Source organism: Rhipicephalus microplus, chromosome 3, assembly GCF_043290135.1.
Source record: "Rhipicephalus microplus isolate Deutch F79 chromosome 3, USDA_Rmic, whole genome shotgun sequence".
NCBI classification, from domain to species: Eukaryota; Metazoa; Arthropoda; class Arachnida; order Ixodida; family Ixodidae; genus Rhipicephalus; species Rhipicephalus microplus.
The window spans coordinates 34,859,645-34,878,638 of record NC_134702.1 but is presented as its reverse complement, the minus strand read 5'-3'; the positions used below and the strand labels follow the sequence as shown (position 1 = coordinate 34,878,638).

General features: G+C 44.4%; 1 protein-coding gene and 1 long non-coding RNA gene across 2 annotated transcripts; one reads left to right on the top strand and one right to left on the bottom strand.

Annotated features, from left to right (window-relative positions):
- The first annotated feature begins 606 nt into the window (after positions 1-606).
- Positions 607-18,565, top strand: LOC142803679 (uncharacterized). The gene is made up of 4 exons (XR_012894223.1): positions 607-712; positions 13,567-13,708; positions 15,920-15,973; positions 18,066-18,565. It is a non-coding gene; the product is annotated as an uncharacterized LOC142803679 (long non-coding RNA).
- On the bottom strand, positions 14,508-18,075 carry LOC119176767 (adhesion G protein-coupled receptor E3). The gene has a single exon (XM_037428126.2). The coding sequence runs from the start codon at positions 17,080-17,082 to the stop codon at positions 16,051-16,053; it is 1,032 nt and encodes a 343-aa protein (XP_037284023.1). The 5' UTR covers positions 17,083-18,075; the 3' UTR covers positions 14,508-16,050.
- Positions 18,566-18,994: the final 429 nt, after the last annotated feature.

Sequence of the window (18,994 nt, the reverse complement as noted above, 5' to 3'; positions counted from 1 at the left end):
CCTCAGTGCACAATAAAGAGACACCGAAGGATAAGAATTTCTGGAGCCCTCCGCAACGACGTGAGTCAAAATGATATCATTTTGTTGCATAAAGCCTCAAATATTACTAATATATCCTGAACTTCAGCCATTTTCGGATACGTACGCAGAATCATTAACTTAACAAAACGACTGAAGTATTAACTTAGTCACGAGTCGTGCGTCGATGTAGGCCCCATATATGGTAGCGTGATGAACTGAATTCTTCGGATTCATCATAGTCACTCTTTGAGCTTCGATGCTGCGATGTTGAGCATATATCTAAACACTCTCATAACTGCTTTAGCGAATCTGCGACATACCAAATTAGATTTCGTCGTTCCAAGAAGCGCGCTCCAAATAAAGAAATTAAAAAAAAATTGGCCATTTGAGAAAATTTGTCACCGTGTTTCCATTTTTTACTTAAGAAAATGTGACGGATTGTACATACCACTTCGAAGGAACGCCCTTTACATATGGGTAAAGATTCATTTTGATCTTTTCAACAGAAGACCATTTCATAACGAGTCACATTTTAAATTCTGCAAACAAAAGAGGTCGGAGAACACGTCATTTCTCTCCAAATACCACGCTTTGTAAGTACGCCCATCTCATACATCTACAGCGTCATATTTAGCAGAAAAAAAGCTTCATCGAAAGCGCCGAAAGGCCAGAGGCAGTCTTGGCTTCCATGGTAAGTGACTTATAGCGGCCGCCGGCAGGAATATTGTTCCCACGCACTAGAACCATTCGCTATGTTTTTGTCATTACGCCAGCTTACACAACCTTCTCAAGTGTGCCCAGCCTATGGAGCATGACAAATTAGGTTTCGATCGGATCAGACGCTTCTATTACTCCATTATGGAAGAGTGCTTTATTATCTCTTTTAACAAGCTTGTGCTTGGCCGATTTCCCAATTACTAAGAAAAGTGATCAGGAAAGGACTACTTTCTTTTCTTTTTTTCAATATACTCAGCTGCTAAAGTAACAACCTTCAACGGCATGAGAAACGTTATACTACGATCAGTGCGCTTTGAAATTGAGTCTGAAAACAAAGATATTCCACGTGATTAGGACGTTGAACTAGCGTGCATTCGATTTTCTGCTTCAATTTGGTCTTTTATGAAAGGGGCGGAAGAGGAAGAGTTCCCGCAAAAAGTTTAATACATCAAGGTTTCGAAAAATAGAATGGGGCGCTAAGTTGTTGAGATTCTTTACATAGAAGAGTGGAAACAAAAGAGTTAATAGCACATTGGAGCTGGCACCCGCCAATACGAAAGAAAAATTATTGTTACGAGTAACTTATATATATATATGATGCACACAGTTTGGCGCGCAAGGTGGCGCCAATTCATCAACAACCAGCAACCATCGTTGTCTTTCTTTTTCATGCAGCCACACGGCGGCGGCTGTTCTGTATAATTAGCCCTCGGTGGTAAAGAAGCACTGCCTCAGTTCTTGTGCTACTCGCATGCGGGGAAAGGAGGGTGGTAAGACTTGAGTCGAGCTATGTGTAGGATTTCCCTCGAAGCTGACGGTGATGACGTTGGATTGGCTGGAACAATTTCATATGTAACGTCAGTCACCTGGCAAACGACATGGTATGGTCCAGTGTAGCGCGGCAGCAGTTTTTGAGAAAGACCTACAGGCCGAGGGCTGGACAAGAGAAGAACAAGGGAACCCGGTGAAAATGTTTTGATAATGATATTCGTAGAGCTGTCTTCGGTGCTCCGTGAGGCCTGCTTTTGGCTGCGGAAGAGTTGGCGTCCGTGGACGGCTTGCGCGATGGCTTCGCTGACATAAACACTGACTGGGCGGGTTCTCGGCAGTATAGAACATAGAATGGCAAATAGCCGGCAGTGTGGTGACGCGACGAATTATATACGAACGTCACACATGGCAAATGAATGTTCTCATGGTCAGCCGCTACGTATTTAGAAAGCATGTCGGTTATGGTCTTGTTCAGGCGCTCCGTAAGACCGTTCGTTTGTGGATGGTACGATGTGGCAAATTTGTGCTTCACAGAGAAAGAGCGCAGGATTTCATCAACCACACATCCACCAATAATGTTACGAGTAACTTATTTATTATTCTTTATATGACGCACAGAGTTCGGTGAGCAAGATGGCGCCATCACCAACAAGCAACCGTCATCGCCTTTCTCTATCATGAAGCAAGGCGGCTGCAGCTGTTCTGTATCAATGTGGAAGTGCTGCTGTATTATAAATTTCATGTGTCGTTGCTAACAATGCGCTTGTTTGAACTTCATATGAACAGTATGGTAGGGTATTCTAATATCTATGTTATCTTGCTTAATATCGTGCTTGTTTTAAAGTCTTCGTATTTACATTTTAAAACACACCTACTCTAGCTTTGTTGTGCGTGCCTGTTTTGAGACGGGATGTCTTGGCTAAGTGCTGCTTTATTAGGAGAGAAAAAGTAGAGGGAGTTACCAGCGATGCGATCCTCTCCTACACAGATGCGTTTAATTTTGCAGCTGACTCAATCACTGCACTGAAATTCGGAGAATAAAATATTGGCATCATAACACAGTATAGCCAAAAACAACAGTCCAAGCTCACCACCACTAGTCGATGGTAGCCGTGGACTACGGATGTTTAAAAAGCATGCAAGTATTTCCGGTAATTGAAATCCCGTTAATTGCACACTGCTAGACAGCGATTCTTTCGTGAGATGAAGGAAAGGCATCTGTTTCTATCACTGACGCAAACAGACGCGCGTCAGAAAACAGTGGTCCATGCTCTGCACAAACGAGCTTGTTTTCTAGAACCAGTCATGATCACTCAGACAGTAATATCTCTTGAGTAATCATGACTGCTTCTGGAAACAAGCGCGGCAACTTTCTATCATTCTCACTGAATTCGGAATTCCTGCTTTCCTGACTACGAGAGTGTTGAAAGTATAGTCTCCTTTGGCCATCGTTCTTGGGTAGGCCCTGCAGCTGACCTTTTGCGGTAGAGACGAGGCACCGCAGTCCCAATATGGCGAAGCCGTAAGTCACTGCAACGTAACGGCATCGTGTGGCTGTGACGTGAGCTGCATGCCAAGCCACATCGAATCGGCAGACATCGCCTCCTGTCCGCGACACTGGCGTTTTCGTGTCACAACACGAGATGATCAAGGGGAGAAGAATAACTTATCCTGGTTGTTGCATCAGAAAGGCTGCACGCGAATTCTTTTCTTCGCTTGTGCTTTTTTTCTTATACCACCTTTTAGCATCACCTACGGTTAATCAATAGGTAGATATTTCTCGAGCAAGATTTAGCGGCGAATATTACAAATACGTGAATACAGACATTGACGCGCCATACGCGTCGTGGCATTACACATGCTTATAGGAATTTAAGTGAAGATTAAGAAAATGAAAGAGCTCGCAAAGTTCAAAACCAGAGACATCTGGGCTATAAGGTGTCAGGACAACATAAGACGACAGGGACATAGCACCCTGACTCACTGTGTTCTATTTTTACCTTGTTGTTTTCTTGCGTCTATCTATCTATCTATCTATCTATCTATCTATCTATCTATCTATCTATCTATCTATCTATCTATCTATCTATCTATCTATCTATCTATCTATCTATCTATCTATCTATCTATCTATCTATCTATCTATCTATCTATCTATCTATCTATCTATCTATCTATCTATCTATCTATCTATCTATCTATCTATCTATCTGTCTGTCTGTCTGTCTGTCTGTCTGTCTGTCTGTCTGTCTGTCTGTCTGTCTGTCTGTCTGTCTGTCTTTCTGTCTGTCTGTCTGTCTGTCTGTCTGTCTGTCTGTCTGTCTGTCTGTCTGTCTGTCCGTCCGTTTGTCTGTGTATCTATCTATCTATCTATCTATCTATCTATCTATCTATCTATCTATCTATCTATCTATCTATCTATCTATCTATCTATCTATCTATCTATCTATCTATCTATCTATCTATCTATCTATCTATCTATCTATCTATCTATCTATCTATCTATCTATCTATCTATCTATCTATCTATCTGTCAGCCCGCCCGCCCGCCCGCCCGCCTGCATTGTGGATTCACACTCCATTAGAATCAAATACGCCACATTATTATTTCTTCTACCGTCCATCAGTAACAAAAAACACGACAGCACATGCACCGAAACTTATCTTGTTTGAAGCTGCAGATAAAACTTATTCTAATAAACAGTGGTCTAAAATTTTTTCTACAGCAGTGCACAAAAAGTTTTGTCGCCGTAATCAGAGCGAAGGAAACTATAGGCAAACTACATGAAACCTCAGGAAGCAGGCACTTCGAAGCAGTTGACACCATAACGTGATGTAGCAGCAATGAAATAAAGCATATAAAACGAGGTACAGACAGTACTAATATATGAGGTTTAACTTCCCAAAACGACCATATGATTATGACAGACGCCATAGTGGAGAGCTCCACAAACTTCGACCATCTGGGGTTTTTCACCGTGCGCTCAAATCTGAGCACACGGGCCTACAACATTTTCTCCTCCATAGAAAATGCAGCCGCCGCTGCCGAAATTCGATTCCGCAATCTGAGGGTCAGCAGCCGAGTACCTTAGCCACTAGACCACGCCGGCGGAGTTTGCGCACAAGAAAGGCAGTCGAGAGGAAAATTAAGACTAAGTGATGAACACCGCGCACAAAAGGCAAGTCAAGGAGAAAGCTTCAGTTCGAAATGCAGGACCTGTCTCCGTGAAATCAGAGAAGCTCCATCGTTGAAATGTCAGCTCTTGAGAAAAGATGCAGATGAAACATCATAAAAAATTTTACGGTAGCTTGTTTTTGAAGTTTCACTGAAAGATTCGCGAGGAAATTGAAGCTATATATACTGAGAATTTTGAGCGGGCAGCTGGTAGTTCAAATAGGTAAGCGTGGGAGAACTAGCACGTGTCTTTAATGATAGAGCCATAATTATTGATAAGAAATCATGGTGCTTCAAGCTTGAATTGCCTAACGTATGCATTGATGTCAAAAAGGATCAACTGTAGTCGACTGCGGTCTGGGAATCGTATCGCCGAAAGCAGTAATGAAACAAAATATGAGGTTTTCATGCATTTTTCACGTATGCAGTGTTGGTACCTAACACTCGGAAGGGAACAGTCATTAAATTGCGAAGCAATAATTCACGAAAAGATATATGGCAAAGTATGGTCCTTACTCGGAAAAGCAGGAGTTACTGGCGTACATCTTTTAGCAGAACTAAGAGGCCTTCGTTTTAACATTGTACTGAAATGCTGCAACGTATTCAGTGACAGGAGTGTCCGAGTCATCTTATTAGATGGCCTCGGGTACCCGACGTTTCTAAGAAATTGTATATTCAAGTACCTCCCTTACTGCAATAAATAAAAACTGAACTCTTCTTTATCACAATAAGATGCGCCCGCACTGAAATAAATATTACTCTGCCCATCCCAACGTGTCCTGACTTCTATATACACGAAAGGTACCGCTGTAGACAGAATATCAAAACCACCTTGATTTCTGCAATGACCCGGCAACATATCTTACATAAACCTTCGCGATCGTCGACACTGCCATATAGTGTCATCCTCCAACCCTCCTGGGCACCTGATAAAGAAAATAAAAACAAGACCACAAAAAATTACTGAAACACAGAGTCAGTGCTTATATGTGTATGTGCGCCAGTGTTCCCGTATCCAGCATTCGGAAGCTGAAGAAACTATCTCAGCAGCTATTTTTATTTAGAGTTATCTACAAGCTATTGAATCAGCAGACAGATATCCAGGCACATGACTCCTATATAATGGGTGTCCATGTCAAGCTCACCGCGGCAAGCTGTCGGGCCTGTCAAAAGACGTCTCCCACGTCGGCGCGGTCACGTCGCTGTCAAAGAGCAGAGCGGACAGGAAAGTCACTGCACCGGCGCTTCGTCGATCATTGGCAGCCGAATTATCGAGGTCCCGCTGCACTTATTTTTTCGTTATAACTGCGAGCTTTTTTTTATCTCACTAGTCATTTTTTGAGACGCAAGAAGAAAGGCTCATCGTAACAAGGCAGTGTCAAAGTTTTAACAAGCAAAAGCAGTGCCCTCAGCCTTCCCTGACTAGATCCCCCAACCTCTTTCACCCCGTGGCTACCGCTGCCAACTGGTCTCACATCGCGTAATGCAGCGTCAATAAATCGATGGCCGCGAGGAAGGCACATGCTGCCAAAGAAGGCCTCCATAAGCGACCAGGTGCGACCAGCGAGGCTTCAACGCCTCCGTGGCTGGCAGCAGCGCTACAGTTTTTTTTTTGCGTTCTTTTTAGCTTTTACTTATCGCACATTCCTATTCCTCCCGCTTTTCTTCTTTCTTGATAAACTTCGTTTTTTTTCCCTCATGTCTAAGTTTCTGTTCGAGTACTACACTGCATGTACAAACAGGTTTCCTTGCGCAAAAAAAAATTAGGTACTTGTATTGTTCAGTAGACTTTCAGGATATTCTAAAATTTGGACAATAAAAGAAAATTGCATCTCTTTGATGCTGCTCCGGGAAAAATGAAAAATAGGTATTCTTAAAACTTAGAAAGAAAGAAAAAAAAAGGTAACAATGGGAATGAACGAACTGGATACGCAGTTCGTGAAAAGTTCACCAGCGCAATTTCCCGGAAGCATGCAAGTGCCGAACTTCCTTCGGTCCAAGTTCTGATTTTCCTTCCACCTAAGTATAAACTCCGTCGGCCAGCTTGGAACTCTTGCCTGTGTTCACAAACTCTGTCGAGCCTCTTTTCTTTCAAGCTGCGCCAAACACAAACTCAACAAATGCCATTCCTATAATACTAGCCGATACTCTTCTGCCATGTTTGCAACTGTAGTCGTGTTTATTTCTGGAAATCTTCAAACACCAATGTATTACAGCGCGTCGGACCCTTTTTGCTAAAACCATTCTAGTGCGCACGTGGGACATGACTGATCGCTTAACTAAAACGTATATGAAGTTGTACGCAAACACCTAAAGCATAACCACACTTCTTTCAATCACACAAGAGTATTCGTAAACAATTGAAATTGAAATTCAAGCTGTTCATGAATTATTCGAAAGAAGCAAAATAGTGAATTTTACCTCCAGTGTGTTCACTGTTCGTTGGACCTTAAATGTTTGCAGGCAAAAATAACGTGGCAGTGTGAATATTCGCGCGAAAACCCCAAGACGTACTCTGAGGCACAACTGTATAAAAAGAGCTTATTCTACAGAGCCGATTGGATGTGTCCTGAGAAACGCACGTATGTGAAGCACCACGAAAAAAGGTCAAAGAAGCACCTAATCGGTGTTAAGTATCATATAAATAATTGGCAACTCAATACAGTGTTTCATATGATATGCAACGTTCTTTTCTTTTTGATTCGGAAGCATTGTTGTCACTGATTCCTTAATAAGCGCTGTTGTAGTACGTATGACATATAAGGATTACCTGTAATGCCGAATTGAGCATATTGAAAGTCCTTACTGAATTTATTTTCGACCCCTATCGTTGGTATATCAAACAGCCAGACAGCCACAAAGCCAACGAGCCAGTAAACCGACTGGGACCTTCACACAAAAAAGCAACAACATGAGCAGGTGCGCCCACGTGATTACATTCTATGCTTTATAATCACCGCACCGAATTTCCCAAGCGCCCCTACGAAGCATCGACCAGAGCTGACGGAGAGCCCAGGCGATCAAAATCGGATTGGGGAGCCCACCTCAGGGGCTCAGCTTTTGTACGAGTACAGCACAGACGTCAAAGCCAAAGTTGCGATATCAGACGGATGATAAACACGCGAAAAGCTATACTCATCGGTATCTGCCGTACTTATTCACCCAACACTCGCTAAAGCACCACGATCGATTACTTGATATGTGGGGTCTAATCTTCCAAAATCACCATATGCTTATGAAAAACGCCGAAATTTCGACCACCAGGGGTTCTTTAACGGGCACGCAAATCCGAGCACACGCACCCTAAGGTGCCCTTATACCTTTTGTATAACAACCTAACTAACCGTAGTTAACTTTAAAGAGACCACATGCCAAGATCACAGGCATAAATGCCTGTGATCCTTTAGTGCGAGATAAACGTCGGTGAGCACAAGTCAGGTTCTTTCAATTAATTTGATTCCCTTTCTATGCACGTAGATTCTCTCTACATTCATTTTATTGCACAGCCGACAGCACATGTTTTCGGATCTCTTCCACTATCGCTAAAACAAGCTGAAGCTTGACCTGCCAGTGCATCCAAAACCGCCAGGCGTTCACGAAAGGCGCAGCAGCAGTCACAGCGAAAGCTAAAAGAGCGGCCTTTCAGAGCATTTTCTAAACACTCATTGGGTAATTGCTGCAAGCCCACTTGCTTGATACCACTACGGCATTAGTAATAAAAATGTTTAGGTAGTAGGCCGGCATTCGCTATGCTATTTTTCGTCATTCTTTGAAGAAGCGTGGCATCCGCTAAACACTTGCAAGGAATTGTTTACCAATTGTTTATGCAGTGGCGGACGACGATGAGGAATTACGCCCGAAGGGGGTATGCGTCACAGTTAATAGGTGAAAAATAACTAGCTTTTGTAATGGGTTGGAGAATCGGAGGACCCACTCGTTATGCCATTCGCATTGCACTACGAATCCGTGGTTGTTCTTTCGCCGTTTTCAAACGCTTTATAAGTCGTAGTAACGCGATTGCTTACCCGACATCAAGCCTGCCTAAGGCAAGTTTGCCAACAAGTTTCAAGCACCGGTGTGGCTCTTTTTTCTTTTTTTGGTAGAATAATGGGCTTGGACCCAGCATACCTAGGTTCGAGCCCCACTGTGTCATTGGTACCAAGTTTTTTTCTTCTCCTTTTGTGCGATGTGGTTTCGGACACTGACGGTGGCGGCAGCGGACAACTATACAGCACCGCGCGATAACTGAGTTTGGATCTCATAACAGCTTTCGCTGTAAAAAGGATGCTCCCCGTCAGAGTACGGCGTGCCAATCGGCTTGTCGTGCCATAATTTCGCCCTTGTCGAGCCTTCATTCGCGTTGCCTCTTTCTTTTACATTCATCCTCTTTACTTCACTTAAGCGAATACCAATTAAGCGCGCAGCACACTTTCACAAGAATGAAGCACATTTTGTTTTGTTTTTCTTTCGCTTGGTTTTGCACACCGGCTTTCCATTCAAGGCCACCTTCGCGTGTGAATTACAGGACCTTTACCGTAATCATGTTGGATTCCGACTGAGCGAAGTGATTGCAATGACTCAGATACTTCAATATCACCTTTGTGATACCTCGCAGCAACTGATTCATAGGTGAATTACTGGTTCCTGTAATCAGTGCAGTGCATGCTGCAATATTTCACGCGAGGTCCCCTGTTCAGTCACTCAGCTTGATTGGTTGAATTGCATCATGCCTGACTGCAACTTCGAGAGGAAGCCTACCGAAAAAATCAGAGCTACATACAAGTATAGGACGTCGAGTGAAAGAAGTGCAAGTGAAAAAGAGAGTCAATAAACTGAAGGACAGATGTCGAGGTCAACTGAATAGCTAAGTGGTGGGTCGTGCGTGTGTCGCAACAAAAATAATTGATCGTGTACCAGGTATAGCACTTGTCACTGATGACTACTAACAGTCCAGCCAATGGCAAGCCACGGACCAAAAGGGAAATGAAATGGAATGGCGAATACACGGAATGAAATGGCGCAACGAGAGACGAATAGAGTGTATGTGGAAAGAGTTCATCAACCTAATGGATCTGTAAGCCGTGTTGTAGCGATTGTTACGCAAAAAAATAGAAAGAAAAGCACGGAAATGTACGTGGTTAGCGGCTGGTTTCCAGTCATACGCTAAGTAAATGGAGGCACGGGTCATTGAGGACGAGGCTGTTTAGCTCAAGTACACAGTGAAACAGTACCTTTCTGGAACTTGAATGCATAAACATGCTGGTCGCCCAACCTGTAACATTGTATTTTGTGTTTCGCATGTTAACTCGGTATCGTTGCAGGGCGTGTTTCACACTAACGTGAGTCTCGGTGTTCACGTCGGTATAGATGTGATGGCGAAGTCGCCGTTTTCCGTGCGCGGAAAGTTCGCCATTTATACAAATAAAATATCTTGGGTACGACTGGGTATCGACCACAGCTCTTTTACGCAATGAGCATGCCTTCTACCACTGAGCGATGACAATGGTTGAAAATGCTTCGGAAAAATATGGGAATCGTAAGCTTCACCTTTAGGGGTTCAATGCAACAGCGATATCCTGTCGCTATAGTGCGTACAACAACCACTTAGCCATACTTATTATTGTTTGGCGTTAAGCGAAGTCACAATTGTAGATTATTACAAGGTAATGGATAATGTTGAAAGTAACCAGTGTCAGAGAGGCTTTCGCATATGGCTGCATTCTGTTTAATGGGTACTTTGCTTTAAACCACGAGCAATTACGCCCGTGCAATGTTTTCGAACCCACTACGTGGTTCAGAAAAGAGATGGTAGAGAAGGAAAGGCAGGGAGGTTAATCAGTTCATGACTGCTTTGCTGCCCTACCCATGGGGTCAGAAAAGAGGAGATTGAAAAAAAGAAAGGAAAGAGTAGAAGGAGAAAGAAAGATAGCACATAACAGCACTGACCCAACGATGCAGTCAGTTACAAGTCCATCACGCTCGCGTGGTACGAGACATCACTGTCAGAGCCGCTTGTTCAAGTTAGTATCGAGTGTGCCTTTTGTTGTGGGTGTCCGACATTAAGCCATGAGGTCGTTAGGATGACCCTAATCTCAATTTCTGGCGCCAGATGGCAGTGTACGCTAGTACCACGCAACATTATTGCAGTACTGCCAGTTGCATTGTGAAGCCAGTATACAGGACGCGTGCGTTTCTAAAGCATGAACGTTATTTTCACCAGAATTTTTGGAATACATCAAGCACGAGCGAGTGTAGAGAGGTTTGTCCCACGACCCAAGCGTTTCCTTTCTCCTTTCGTGCCAGCGAGCTTGCTCAAAGTTACGCATGGAGATTGAGGAGAAGGGGGGGGGGGACAAGAAGGGAATATAGGATGCATCCACTCATCAGCATGCCACATAACCTTGAGCTCTTTCCAACGAGCAGCCTACCTTAAGTTTAGTTGTGGGCACGCTCGTGATCAAGTGGTGGCATCTTGTGGCGGCGACGGTAACCGTGCAGTTCACTATGCTCCGATAAGCCATTGTCCATGAATTTTGTTCCCATAAAGTGGTCATTTTTGGGGTATATGGCATGTTTTGCCGAGAAAAAAAGAGAGCGATTGCTAACTGACTTTGGGAACTAACTGTCAATCCCAACCTTGGTGCCGCGCCTTGAAGTTTGGCTCGCGTGATCTCAGAAGCGTCGACTACCGATCGACAGTGTTTCCGGACCACGCTGATAAAACAAGGATGATCGCTTCGTCATAGGAATATGTATAACACGAAAGTGAGACGTGTTTTCACAGAGGTAGCTAAGTGTTTATTGTGTATTGTTTTGCTACAAGTTTGAAAAAATAAATGTTATAACAAAAGTTTGTAATCACACATCCCGATAAACAGCAAGCAGTTCAAAACTCGCAGTGTGCTCCTGAAGCAAAAAAATGTACGAAAACAACACACACAGGACGAGCGCGAGCTAACAATCATCACAGCTCGACACTCAAAGCGCTCTGCTCAAACATAGAGGAGGATGCACGGCATGAAAACACAGTTATACATAGGCCGAGTGCAAACTAACTAATGTCACAATTGTCAGTTTGTGTGTGAGCAGCGCGCCTCTTTCACAAACGTGACCACTGCAATGAGCGAAGTGACTTTCGTGCTCTCTGTCTCTTAAACGACTAGTGTTAAAAGCACAAGACGTACAAACCTTACCATCACGAGATAAGCACGCGCACGAGTGACGACGCCCCGTTTAAGTGCGTGCAGATTGCAACGCGTCGGGTGATGACCTTTGAAGTACGCCCTCCGCGTCGTTCACGCCATCTCACTAGTGATTACAAGAACACGCTAAAGTCATCGAGCTCTGAGTACTATACTAACGGTGAATAGTGTATATTATTACATCACCATCAGTACGCTGAAGAAGCCACCTTCTGTGGCCGAGTCGACTCGTTCCGCGTGCTGTGGAGCGAGGGGTCATATGTTTCGCAACTGCTGACGGAACTTTTTCATTTTTTGCTTTGATTCTGTGAGTTGTATTATGCATGTTATTTCCGGGACGAAAATCATCTGTGGAGCCATGGTGAATTCGGAATAAAGGTGTTGCAGGGGCCATTTATGGACATAAAAAATTGGCCCTTTTTGCGAATTGAAAGCACTATCGTGTACCAGGCAGTCCCATTTAATCAAATACGCTTGATCTGGTCGACAGTCGTAGAGACGCAAGAAAGAAGAAATGATGGGCAATCAGGATGGCGCTCCCAAATCACCTGCACAGAAACCAGCTGATAGTCAAGTGTGCAATGCATTATAGGCTTTCTCTTGCCTAATCAAATCGGCGAAAGAACGAAAGGCATTGTGCGATCAAGAGTAACTATTGTACATGCATGCATTGCTCCTAAGCATAGCACTTGTGCACCAGGAAACACCTCCATGAATTCGATTGCCTAATTCTCTATACCTTTCCGAATAAGAAACTCCGCTGAGACTCAGTTTCCCCTCGTGCAGCGAATCTGGCCTAACGGAAGCCCAATAGTTTTCAAATCACCTAATGCGCCGTTCATTACTGGCCCCAACATCTCGCACATATTCGATTGCAGTGAATTAGCATATAACGTCGTAATTTCATTACCGGGAACTCCTCCGAGAAAAGACCCCTTTGTCTTGTAAACGAGTTTCGGTAGGAGTGTGAGAGAAGTACATCGAAAGTTAACTTGACGAGGTTTTCTAAACCCGTACTCTGATTCTTTGTTCGTTTCATTTGCACCTAATGGAAATAGACGTGACTTTTTATGCGGTTTTTTTATAGGGTTAGTCCGTCTCAAGTACACACAGTGGAAGAAGTCGTACAATGCTATATAACAAACAAATGTACAAGGGTTCGTAAGCAATTACACTAAAAAATACAAAGCGGCTACCTTTGAAAGAACTACTTGCAGACAAAGACGTCTTTGTCTGCAAAGGCCACAGAATACTGTCAACTGCTTATGTTCTCGAACTTGACATAATCAAGAAAAACCGGAACATTCTCACCCGGGGCAGCAGTGTCAACGCGCCCATACCTTAGGAATACGAAGAAGGAATCTCATTGTCTTCAGGTAATGTAGGTTCGTCCTGTTGGTGATTGGTCATAACTGCAAATGGTATAGCGCACGCAGAAACGTCCACAAACGAGCAATGCAAGCATGGTTGCACTCGTTAGCCCGTGTGAGTGGCCTTGTTTTGCTCGTTTGGCATCTGTCCTATGTGTACGCTATACCATTCGCGCTTGTGCTGCTTTCAAGTTTTGTATGGCGAGTGCAATAGTAGGTTTCCCGCACTGCACGCCCATATTTAATGGAATAGCCTCTCGGTGACTCCGAAATTGTGCAGCCTTGTCTTATTTCTCCCCTTCTCTTTCAGTGCTGAGGGAGTCCTTCTCACATAACTTTGAACGTGGTAAAAAGCGTGCTTGAAAAAGAAAAGAAAAAACTGAAGAAGTCTTGCGCAAGCATGAAACAGAGCAAGAGACACATGTGCTGGATGGCAACTATTCTTTTTCGACGTATGTGACCATCAAAAGCTTTTTAACATAAACTTGTTTTATGTTGGGGTTCACCAAGAATTGACTTACGTCATTACTATACACAGAACTGTTGCCAGTAAAGTCGTCGATGGGTGAGGTATACAAAAAAAGATTTTCGAATGTGTGGTTTCGGTAAGCTCATAGATTATCACATCAACCACTCAGGGCTTACTGAAAAGTACCTACCACCTTCGATGTGATTAATGTAGAAAAATTCTATGGCCGTAAAGTGTACCAGAATAATTATAAACTTGAGGCTGCTTTCTTCAGATGTTCTGTCAGCGGTAGTGCAAAGCATCGAATCCATTTCTTGTTGCATACAACTTCTCGCATGAGAGACACTTCTTTTGTCATCGTTAGCTCGTGATAATTAAATTGAACCAATTGATCAGTTCCGCTACGGTGGAAACGTATAACATCCAGACGAGTTATTCCCAACAGTAACAAAAACTTTTATGTTTTCGTTAACGACCGAATTTTTCTCAATTTTCGGAATTCTTGTCAGGTTTTTTTAAGTAACTAGTATTGTACAATACTAGCTTTCTTGCGGTGTATCTCTTTGGAAATGAAATTCATGGCCTCTATGCGTTACTTACCTCGTAAGTCGCTGAATGGTTAAATACTGCGCACAAGTTGCAACAACACGTATTGTGCAAGGGTTGCAAGAACTGCGCATAAAAGTTATTGACTTCATATTTCCATTTGTGTTCGCAAGCCCATTAACGTCCTACAACTTGGGCTCTCTAAAGGAAGAACAACACAGATGCAGAGAACGCAGTTATTGCATCAGTTTTTTTTTTCGAGATTTTACTAAAATAGGACACATGTACAAGTTTCACAGAATGTAGCGTGGTGCAGCGCACTGTGATCATTAGTGTTGAGGTGCGGTATTCAAATACAAAAAAAGAAGAGCAGTAATACCGCGATCCTTCGAACACCGTAAAGCTTCGCGACAGTCATCACATCGAATGGCAGAGATATACGATCACATGTGGGAAGCACTGCCTTTATTGTCCGCGCCGATAGGCATTTATATAGCAGAGCATATAAGTTTATCTGGAAAGTACCGGTGATAAGTATTCTAAAGCACACGGAGGAACGACTTCGTACAAATATACCCAGTACGGTGCACTATTCGCAAATATTTATGATATGAAATAGCTAAGAGTGCCTTGTTATCTGTTTTCTGCATTCAGAAAACTTTTTCGCAGGCTAAGATAGTGGATTATACTTCCAGAAATGCACAACATTTCTGTGATTCTCACTGTAACCTGTGAAATTTATAGGTCTGTGTGCAACTATGCAAATTAGTCAGCTGGGGATGAAAGAGTGTGAGATGATATGCATTCTTTCTGACGGTGTGTCTCAACTATTCTCAACAGCATACTGATACTACACAGAAGTCGTTGCTCAGCGTTCAGCGAGGATAACAAAGCCACGGGTTTTTGGAAGATATCCTAGACATTCATGTTTAATGCACAAATGAAGCAAGCCTTTGGAGTTTGAAACTCCAAAAACTAATATACTGTCGTCAAAAAAACCTCCGCTTGAGCTACGAAAGAGTACTCAAAAAAGTTCGTTAACACTTCTGGCAAGCACAGAGTATCTTTTAACATGGTCATGGAAACTGTGGTCTTTTTTAGTTATGAAACATCTGATATGCATCGTCGTCATTGCTCTTACTATCGTAGCGTTCGTATACACAGTCCTTGAATGCTCAGCTGATTGCGTAATCACACAGTTCTGACGTGCAAATGACATCTGAGGCTGTGGCGATGCACGTGCGAAACAATAGTCGCAACATATTAAAATTATCAGTTCCTTCATGTGCAGTCACCTACAACAGCTAAACACCGACACAGAATTCGACGCTAACACTTGTATCACATTATCATCAAAGCCATCGACAGTGTAAGCAGATCGATGGATGATAGTTCATTCCTTGTGCTTCATTCCTGTCGGTTGCCGCCTAAACATAATTCATTCCTGTCCGGCTGCTGCCTGAACTGTGGAATGAAAGGCGCATCACAGGTAAACATTACACTTTTCTAAATATGACTTTAAAACAATGGATTTTAAAATACATTCGCACCAATCTTAACCCATAACACATTTGGCTTTAGTTTTTCAGAAGCTTCTTTTTGTTTCTTTCCTGTGTTTAACCTGTGACAATGCTTTTTTTTTACATAGAGTCGCACGGTAAGATTCTCAAGACTTACGAAGCCACAGAGCAGTTTCACTCAAGTAAGCACTTATTCTTGCTCGCACTGCTTTCACGCCACTCAAGTACTCTGTCTCAGCACAGTCAGTCGGTATACCGATCACACAGCATCGGGCGTTGGCTCCCAAGTCAACAAGGCCAAGTCGGTAGACCCAGACAGATCGGACGCTCCGTAACCCTTGCGGTTGTGGTTTCCGGACCGCAGAGATCGGCTGTACAGGCGAAAGACGCGCGAGTTGCATGAGTAGGCGAGAGCCACGAAGAAACCTTGCACCGATGCGAGGATGCAGAAGGCGAACCAGACGGCCTTGAGTCGAGCCAGCTGCGCTGCCAGTCCCGCCACCCAGGTGAGTGTGAGGACCAAGAGTAACTTGGCGTAGAGAAACAGCTGTAAGTAGCGCCTCCGTTTCATGCGGTCCCTCGTCTTGCGGTTCATCTGTAGGCTGGCTGTGTAACGGGTCAAGATGGCCGCCTTGACGAAGTACCGCACGTCGGAGACAGCCAGAACGAAGGCCGGAAGGCAGAATGTCCAGAGGTAGGAGCCACGACCGAGGATCCAGCAGGTGATCCTGTCGTCAGACGTCTGATCCAGCACGGTGCCGAAGTGGACCACTCCAGAGAGACCCGTCAGAAGTAATGGAAGGCCCCAGGCAAATGCGGCCGCTTTGAGGAACGACTTGCGGTCCTCACTGGCCGGTGAGGGCTGAAGATTAATGTTGTCCCTGAAGGTCTTGTACATGTCCCTGGACATGGCTGCGAGCCAACAGTGAACCGCCAGCCAGAGGAAGTGAAGCAAGAAACCAAGGGTGACGCATAGTCTTTTGTCACTTGGGCGTTCGACGCCGATGACGCTCAGGAGGTGCGACAGGAAGAACGCGGCAAGGAGGTTTAGCAGGGACGTACCGCTGAGTGTCCTTAGGTCCGAAAACAGGCTGTATGTTATGAAGGTCAGGACGACCCCGACTATAGACAAGCTCGTGCCGATGACAGAGAGCAACGACAGAAGACCCGTGGAACCCGGGCCAATTTCGTAACCGGCGCCAGATACCCACGTTCCGTTGACTTTGTGCAGATGTGGTGCGTATCCACCGTCGCCGAAAGTGTGCAGTCCCACAGCAAACACGTCAGCCATGGTGGTTGATTTTGAAGAATATTGAAGAATACACGGAGCAAAAGGCCGCTGTTGTCACAGTTACCACTTGTGGAGAGCGTTGCCGTCAGTTTTCAGCGATGCTGTGGAAGATATGTGGCGATCCACAAAATTTCCCTGGCAGGAGATCTTGCTACTCAGTATCTCTAAATTTTCAATTTGCACTGAAGAATGATGTCCCTGCTATTGATACTTATTACGGTTTGCGCATGCTTGCTTGTTGTTTTCCGGATTCACACAATTTAGAGCCTCAGCCTTGTTCTATCGAATGCTCTTGCAGCACACACTGAAGACGATTACTGTTTCTTTTTTCCCTTTTTTTTTCACAACTTGCTACCTCTTCTGTGGCACCTAAAAGTCACCTCACTTCAGGTTGCAGTGGGCGCCCCGTTATTTAGGCTACTGGCAAAATTAACTGATAACGGCACAACCTGGTTTAACAAGAAGCCTTCTACTTCTTCTGCTGTCATAAAAGTGCCAATATCACCTGTGTCGTTCAATGCACAACCACGTAGTACTCAACACGCATTCGCATGCCGACGGAAGAGTACTTACAGACCCAGCATTCAGCGTCCGCTAAATAGCACGTGTGTGCCCGTGAATGGGACTTTGTCAGTAGTTGTGCTATCTTCGATTTCAATGCAGTGGATGTTCCCAAGATTTTTTTTTCACTTAGGTCAAGACGCCGTTCTACTGGAAGTGTTCAGCCAGTTTATATCTTCTTGAATTACGATGTTCACGGGAAATCTTGAATGTTTGTCTTGTTACAGAAAAACTTCTCTTGTGCTTCTTGCTCGTATAGTTTCGCCCTGAACTACTTGAAAGGTAGTTACGGACGTCTTAGAATTCGGTGTCAGCTTCTGTCATCTATGCACGAAAGCATTCATGACCAAAACTGATTGTTCTGACTGCCTTTTTCAATTCTTATTTTACCAAAGTGATCCTTGTGCTTCTTTCAACGGCAGATTCGCCTGCACACATTGATTGAATTCATAAGTTGGATATTCCCGATTACGACTGCAGCTGACTTAAGCAGAGATCACTTCTTTGAGATGAACGAGGATGCAGGATATCCACCAGGAACGCACACACACTGAACGAATGGCAATCGTCGAAATGCTGAAACACCAATAAATGTCCGATGAGACGCTCGTTGATTTTTGTCAGAAATACTCCCGTCTGATTAATTGAGGAGTTCGAAAGCACAACTCGGATAAGGAGAGAAGGGGTTCACGTGAAACTTCTATAACACCTTTGTCAACTGTACAGCACGCCGTCACAGGGGCATAGAAATATCCACGTCCTCGATTGCCGGGCTGCTAGTTCAGGTTCGGAACCGCTGAGAGCCACAAACTAAGTGAAGCGAACGCGTCGCGGCACACCACATCAAAAGCCAGGCGTCCGACAAACTGAAGAGCACGAAGCGAGCGGTGTTCACGCGTCGACCGCTTGCCGTCGTTTGACTGTGCCGTGGCTCGCACGCGCAGTTCTATAACACCGGGAAGCCGAGCGAGCGACAAGGAGAAAGAGGGAAAAGGAGAAATGGGGGAGGAAAGGAAAGGTGAGGGATCCCGTTACGACAACAAACGAGGAGGGAGCCCGAACGGCAGATGGAATGGGAGAGGAGAGTTGGGGAAAAGAGAGCAACAGCGGAGGGAAAGGATGCGCCGGTACACTGGAGTGGGCGTGCGCAAGTGCTTGTTTTGAACTCGGAGAGAGCTCAATGAAAGGGTGAGTGGGGATACGCTGTTAGGTACCGCCATCTCTCGGCGCCACGCGGAAGTTTACGGTGCTTTTTTCGCTGGGGATTGAACCTTCGAGTGGTGTGCCTCGAAGCGGCGTGCTGCTGATTGGCGCAGACGTAATTGTGGCCGATTTGGGCGCGGATCACCTG

Coding starts and splice junctions, on each gene's coding strand:
- LOC119176767 (XM_037428126.2), bottom strand. CDS start 17,082: ATGGCTGACGTGTTTGCTGTGGGACTGCACACTTTCGGCGACGGTGGA.